At 34.8% G+C, this 7,652-nt stretch overlaps 1 protein-coding gene across 1 annotated transcript; it reads right to left on the reverse strand.

Moving 5' to 3' along the window:
* Nucleotides 1-4,157: 4,157 nt before the first annotated feature.
* Nucleotides 4,158-7,412, reverse strand: RpL18A (ribosomal protein L18A). The gene is made up of 4 exons (XM_028177797.2): nucleotides 7,257-7,412; nucleotides 6,388-6,564; nucleotides 5,112-5,291; nucleotides 4,158-4,365 (listed from the first exon to the last, which is right to left on the reverse strand). The coding sequence occupies exons 1-4, from the start codon at nucleotides 7,272-7,274 to the stop codon at nucleotides 4,207-4,209; spliced, it is 534 nt and encodes a 177-aa protein (XP_028033598.1). The 5' UTR covers nucleotides 7,275-7,412; the 3' UTR covers nucleotides 4,158-4,206.
* Between the last annotated feature and the right edge of the window lie 240 nt (nucleotides 7,413-7,652).

Raw genomic sequence — 7,652 nt, forward strand, 5'->3', positions numbered from 1 at the left:
ACCATATTTTGTTACTTTTAATGCATCAGCCGATAGGTGGACATCTAATAATGGGCAAAAAATATATAATCACACTTGGACATATGGCGTGTTTTGGAACGCTTGTATAGGGACTGTTAACGTGTTAAACCAAATAGCCTTTCACACTTGGACATTATTATTAGGATTAGTAAAAAATCGTTTTCACAATAATATCCCGGCACATAAGGGGTTGAAAACTGCATAAAATCATTCAAAACTAGATTAGTTTATTTAACAATATTACTGACAATTTGTTTTTTGCTTAGGGGGGACCCTGTGGCCTAGCACCCACGATTTGACAGTTTCTTTTTTTTTGATCTATTATTTCTTAAAGATTTTATTTATTATATTATTACTTTATATATTACTTTATTTATAAAAAAATGTTATTTTAACACTCGCGTATAATTCAGTCTGCAGAAGAAGTTAAATCGATCATTTTAGCTCAAGGGGCATTAGCTATCTCAAACACCAACAATTATACTAAATACAATAATAGTTACTACTTTTTTATTATTATTTCGTGGAAATTAGATATTTTTCAAAATAAGAGTAAAAATAGATTACACCTAAACCTACTACTCTACATTAGCGGTGGGTTGTAGCGGCATTTTCGGTTAGCGAAACGAAACTAGCTATCGAATGTCAATAGCGGCTTTTGAAACGCGCTATTTCATTAGCGAGCAATAGCGGGTTTTGTTTAGCAGTAAACTAATGTGCACACGAATGAGCTAGCGTCGCGATTAATATTTCAGTAATTACGACTTTATTTGTAATTTATCTTTAAGGATAATTTATATTAAACAACTATACACTTTATATTTTTAACTATTTAATTTGGCAATTAAACTTAAAACTCCGCGCCGAGTCTTTAATACATTTTGTCGCTAAACACGCGATTCGTGAATAACTGGTTCAAGGCCACAAAATTCGACTTCAACTTGCACTCATAATTTAATTTTATAAATCTTATTTTAAGGGCTTTAAGGGCTAAAGTCAAAGGTCAAATGCATCTCAGTCGTGTGCGTGAAAGAGACAAAATGATGATTGTCTATTTCGATCGAACCGATGTTTGCGCTGCGTGTCGCGATAGCTGCCGACCGAGCGGTACGAAGTTAAACGAATATTGCCGAACGTTGTGTGATTTGTGTTCGTGATCGGTGACGTGATTGAGTAGTAGATGTTAGCAGGTTATTGCAGTACGGCGAAACTAGCTAACCGCTATTTTGTCTATAGATAGTTTCAATAACCATTTACGTTGCGCAACGACCATGCCTACTCTACATACTGATTTCACCACAATTTTACAATATATTTAAAACTTAATTTTTTTATTTTTAGATCACCGGGTCCTCCCAATAAAACTTTTTTCAAATTACCAAAAATACAGTCGCCTCTCTATAATAGTCTCGTTTATATAAAATATAGTGACGACAAAAGACCTTTGCCAGATATTAGTGTAAAATTTTAAAAATATGATTATGGTTTATTTACCTATTAGAAATACCCTCATAGAAACATTATAATTTAAAAAAAATTCGAAAAGTCATATTATTATGTATTGCGAGTATTCTCTATCCGAATACAAAATCATGAAGGCATCGACGATTTGAAATGTTTAAACCCGTACACAGTCGCATCTCAAAATAAATAAAAAAATTAGTGTCACAAAAAATACAGTATAATTATAATTATATCCATAGAAATTCAATGAAATTCAATTATTTGACAGTAACCAGACAGTTTTTTTTTATTTTTTTTTCTGGAACATTGAACTAAGTTTTATTTAAAATATTTATTTTTGAATCGAAATTAATAATGAAGGACTGCCTGATGTAGTGTTCGAAATTTTTAGCATTTAATTCAGAAAAAGATAGTAGGTAAGAAAATATGTAACAACGCATTTCCTTAATTTTATCTTACAATTTCGATGTTACTGTCGATATCAATTATTTAGGATAAATATTTTTTCTTAAACTAATGTGTGTTATTTCACATACTTTATGATACAGGACATTAGTTATAAGCGCTTTGGAACGATTATGAAGGTATTTTTATATAAAAATTACGTGTTTTATATTATGTTACTATATTTTTATGTAGATTAGAAATTATAATTAATTATATTAATTTCATGAATTGGATTTTATGAATTTCCTTCACAGTGTTAATGCATCGACCTCTTGCCCAAAGGTGAGTGTCGATAGTCGTGTGTTCTCCGATAACTATACTAGTTAGGCCGTGAGCACATTGGCCAATTTATTCATCAAACGTATAAAATTGAGCGAATATTTCGATTGTAAATTTCTTTTTTATTTTATTGCTTATATTAGTGCACGAGCTCACCGTCTACCTGATGTTACCGGAGCACCACACCATAAAATAATTTGGCAATATTACGTGTGAAATTAAATGTCTATAAATATATTCTAAAACCATACTATCAATGTTTTTTTTCCATGAAAAAAAATTTTAATTTTGCGTATTTGTATTATAAATTCCGAATAAAACAAACTTTGTTAATTGGCATGAGTTTTGGAGTCACTAAAAAGTTATGATGTAAGGACTTTACTTAATTACTACATTGTTGACTTTATGTAGTTACTATAGATATTAGTATTCCGCCTAATTCAGCCTATTCTCACAGATCATTTGGAACCTCTGAGTCTGCGGAGGACTTCTGTTCCCTCTGTATTTTGTACCGTATGTTTCATGAGGAGTGCTCTGAGGAATTGTTTGAGATGATACCATCATCTCGTTTTTACCATCGCACCGCCCGCCACCGGAGTAGAATTCGTCCATACTTCCTGAAGCCACTGCGTTCATCCACAGTGCTTTTCCAGAGATCTTTTTGCCATGTACCATCCGGCTTTGGAATGAGCTCCCCTCGACGGTGTTTCCCGAGCGCTATGACATATTCTTCCTCAAACGAGGCTTGTGGAGAGTAATTAACGGTAGGCAACGGCTTGACTCTCCCCGTCATTGCTGAAGTCCATGCCGACGGTAACCACTCACCATCAGGTGGGCTGTATGCTCGTCTGCCTACAAGGGCAATAAAAAAAAGCCCATTTCCTATGAATAAGCTCAGGTAGACAGAATACGTCTATACCGTAAATTAAATGGGCAGTGGTAAAGAAAAAAGCACTAAGACCCGCCGTTTATCTGTGTTCCGCAATTTCATTTTATATCGCCAGTAGTCTCGAGAGGCTATTCAGACTTCACCTGATGAGCGAGCTGAAGGGGCTCAACCTGAGAGTTTGCTAAAATCTGAATCTAGCCTCGGATCTAATCGCGACACTTAAGACTCCCCGCGCACTAGGCAGCCAGGCTGTTGGCGAATGTATGTGGCTGCTGTCAGTCCTCGCGCACTTGCTGTAGCAGCCAATGTATAATGTTTTGCCAAATATTAGTTATATGACACAGCATACTTGTACAATCCCTTGCATTTAAAGAACCCAGTCTGGGCATGTATGAACATCTTTAAAATAGTTATGAATAAGCCTTCTGAATGCTGTTCTAGAAAAAGAGGATGAATTCAGTGTATTTTCTTTGCTTTGCGTTTTTTACGAGATAAATTCCAAATCGCTCGACGAAAATATCATAAATTGGCGTCGATTGGCTGCTCAAATATTTCGGTTGCCGCAGCCTGACTGCCTAGTGCGCGGGGAGCCTTAAACTGGCGAGAAACTCTGCATTGAGTTGCATATCCAACTATTCGTCGCCTTTGGCGAGAACAGTGACCGGTCCTTGGAACGCCTAAAAGCACAGAATGGATCCGGAGGAAAGGAACGCATAATTCGCAAATACGAACGGGATGAACAGTGATTTTACTTGAAAGGCAATCAAGGTTTCCGTTCAATAGCAGGTTTAGATGCAATAATCAAGTCCTCGTCATCCAGGTTAAAAGACGGCACCCCGAACAGACTTATCGCTGTAAAATATAATAATTTTATCATATTTTTATTACATGACGTCTTACTTTGTGCACCGGATTGTTGGTGTCGTACTGAACTGATGGGTCAACAATATATTGAAGCGTTTTAGTTAAAAGGTATCCATTATGACGATAAAAAAAGGGCGATTGAATAGATTGAAAAAGCATTTTCTATCACATATTATGGGATATAAAAAGAAACTTTATTCCATTTTTACATGGGTTTTATTGTTATGTGACGTACATTACAATTACAAGAAGTAAGTGCTAGGCCTCTTGTACGCGAAGGTATTAAGTCTCTTGTAGTGGTGCACACGTTTGGGCAATGGGAATCTGATGGTGCTGTTGTGGAACTGTTTGACCTGTGGACGGCGACACGCAGCAGCCTTGATTACTTCCACTTTGATAATCTGAAATTTAAAATTAGATTTAATAAGCACGAAATCAACATGATTAAAAACCCAGCCAAGACTTAAATAATAATAATAATATTAAAATGCCCAAATAAGAAGACAAAATAAATATATAAATAGTGTTTGTTTTTGATGTGATTATTATCACTTACTAAAACATTTTATTACTGGTGGATTTGGAAAACTATGCAAGTACCCCCTATTCTTATCTTATACTTGAGGGACTGGCAGAGATGTACTACCCAATACTTCGACCGTTTTAGACCTTAAGTGTTACTTTGCTCTGGTCCCAAAACAAAACACAAATTTTATGAACTTTGCGGAATAGGGTCCTATAAGCATCTTGATTACAACCCCATCTTTTATTATACTGCAATGTGTGGACTGCAGGTACTATTCTAGCCCATGCCCACAGACAGGTCCTCGTCAGTATTTATAAATCTGTTTTATGAATATTTTATTGGGAGTCAGATGGTCAGTCACCTTACTGTGGTAGGACCTCTTGTGAGTCCGTACGGGTGGGTACCATCACCCCCCCTATTTCTGCCGTGAAGCAGTAATGCCTTTCAGTTTGAAGGGTGGGGCAGCCATTGTAACTATACTGAGACCTTAGAAATTATATCTCAAGGTGGGTGACGCATTTACCTTGTAGATAGATGTCTATGGGCTCCAGTAACCACTTAACGCCAGGTGGGCTGTGAGATCGTCCACCCACCCAAGCAATAAAAAAATAAAAAAATTACCTGTATTGAGTGAGCTCGGGCTCTGTGTCTAGCTCCCATATCTCTGTAGCACTGAGTGACAGCTCCACCTACACTCAGGTCACGGTATTCACGGTACATGTTGTGTACACCCGAACGAGACTCATAGCGTAGCCAGATACCAAAATTCTTAATCTTGATGGGGCTTTTCTCTGGAATTTCCTGAAATCAATTGCAGATAAAAAATTAATTTTAGAAATTAGATAAATTGATTTAATATAATATGAATAATTTGATTTAATAAATATTTTCTGATTCTCCTTATCAAATTACTCCCCAATATTTTAATTCTTGGGCACGTTTGTCATTTCTGAACACTTCCCATAAGTTTTGTAATAACATTTTGAGATAGTTTATTGACTATTGACAATTGTCTTTCTGTTTTATTGCATATATGGTCGAACTAGCTTATACATAATGAAATAATAAGTGGTTACAAGAGCTCATAATTGCAGCCCGAATGTTATTTTAAACAGCTGTCACACTTATCTGGCTTCAAATTAATCAAATCCTAATAATCATCAAGCAAATTGTTTGTTGACATGAGAATCATTAATGAAAATTTATTTATTTTACTTCATAACAAGTGTTTAGTATTGTAGGTTTTTACTTAGAAAATATTGTACCTGCCTGTACAAAATAATACCGTCATTCACTTTCCCTTATTGGCCCACAAATTTTACCCACTACTAAAGATTACTTATTACACAGTTACATAAAGATCCAAGACTATATAAAGAAATATCATCAAATTTAAGACAATAGTCTGGGTAGGCCCCCCTACTCCTCATGAATAGTGTTAATTACTTGGCAAGTTGAATAAATAAATAAATAAGTTAAATAAATAAATAAATTGATATCAGGTAGTCTGCTCTGTTGTTGCTAAAATATTGGGCTTATGATCTCCATCATAGAATTCATGTAACCGACAGCTGCTAGTAGAATAACTATAAGACTATATATATTAAGTGGTGCTGTACTTTTTACTGAGCTGTACAGGTTCAACATTTTATTGGTGGTAGGGCACTTTGTGGGCACAAATAGATACTAGTAAAATACAATTGAAACATATATTGTAGTTAATCAAATCCTATTTATATCTTAATCATTTGCACTTCGTGAAAACAAATAGTCGATATAATTACTGTCAGATGGGAAGATTTTGCTTAATCATTCTTACTTGTGATAGGTACATTGTAATCACGTTCTTATTCTATATATTATTCTCAAACTTCAGCTATATTTCTATGTAACTAACCTTAATAGAGACAATTTCACCAGTGGTCTTCTTGAACTTCTTAAGTTGTCTCAGGAAATACCAGAAACGAGATTTGGCGACAATTGGATCCGGAGAGAAAATTCTCATTTTATACAAGGGAGGCTTGGGCTCGTTCTCCGAAGGGAGCTTGCGGCCGATAACCTCATATTCTCTCAACTGCAAAAAAACACATTTTCAATAAAATTCTATGGATCTTTGAGAGAATTTGGTGATGTGAAAGTAAAGTAAAGAAGGGACTGGTAAATTTTTATTGGTTCCCAATATCTACGATACTTATGTATTTTTATTATATAAAAGCATCAAATTAATTGGAAAACGTTAACTAACGATTGTAACTAAACGCGACCCACTGAGAAGATCTAAGAATCATAATACATTGACAACGTGAACGTTGTAAACACTTCAGGTTACTTTCAATAGACTCAAAGAAGGGAGCCTGGTAAATATCTAGTGTCATGTCTACGATTTTCGATCAGGAGGCATGTGTAGTATGGCACGGAGAAAAGCATGGTGTTTGGTTAATTTCGGCAACACAATATGACATAACCTTAAAATATTTCTTGCTTTATTCGTCATTTCACAATAAATACAGCTACGTGAATATATATCTACATTATTAAGTTCATAACTTAAGATTATATTTTCACATAATTTACTAATTAGGAACCTTATTCACGCCAAATCCCGGGGACAGCGTGTTTGGTTGACATCATAGCCGTTTCAGAGGAATTCACTACCACTATTGTACAATACTTGATTAATTTATATACTAATAAGAGTTCCTGAGCATATAACGGCATTCTTTTTCACAAATTCTATGTATTACACACATAATACACAATTCTTACCTGTCCTTTAGCCTTCATTTTTGGAGTTTTTATCTGAAAGACTTGGTCAGCGGAAACGGAACACTGACGTAAAGAAAATAAATGGCGACCAGACTAGCGTTGGCACTATTCTAGAGTATAATCTACGCTATTTTTAACTACCTACAAGTAAGTCGCTATTAAACTTACAAGTGACTATAAAGACACGGCTTACTGCATTTGGCCCCTCTTTTTTTGATTTTCGGATTTATTTTATTTTTAATTATTTGTTCGTCGTTTGTTCGTTAATGTTCAAATGTAAAAATTGTTCGTTCGTCTTATATTTATTTATAATTAATTAAACAAATGATCACCCTTAAGTTGGCCCCTCTTACTAGATATTTTTATTTTTATCGCTCAAATTAATTAATTTTGATC

Source organism: Bombyx mandarina, chromosome 23, assembly GCF_030267445.1.
Source record: "Bombyx mandarina strain Sakado chromosome 23, ASM3026744v2".
Lineage (NCBI taxonomy): Eukaryota > Metazoa > Arthropoda > Insecta > Lepidoptera > Bombycidae > Bombyx > Bombyx mandarina.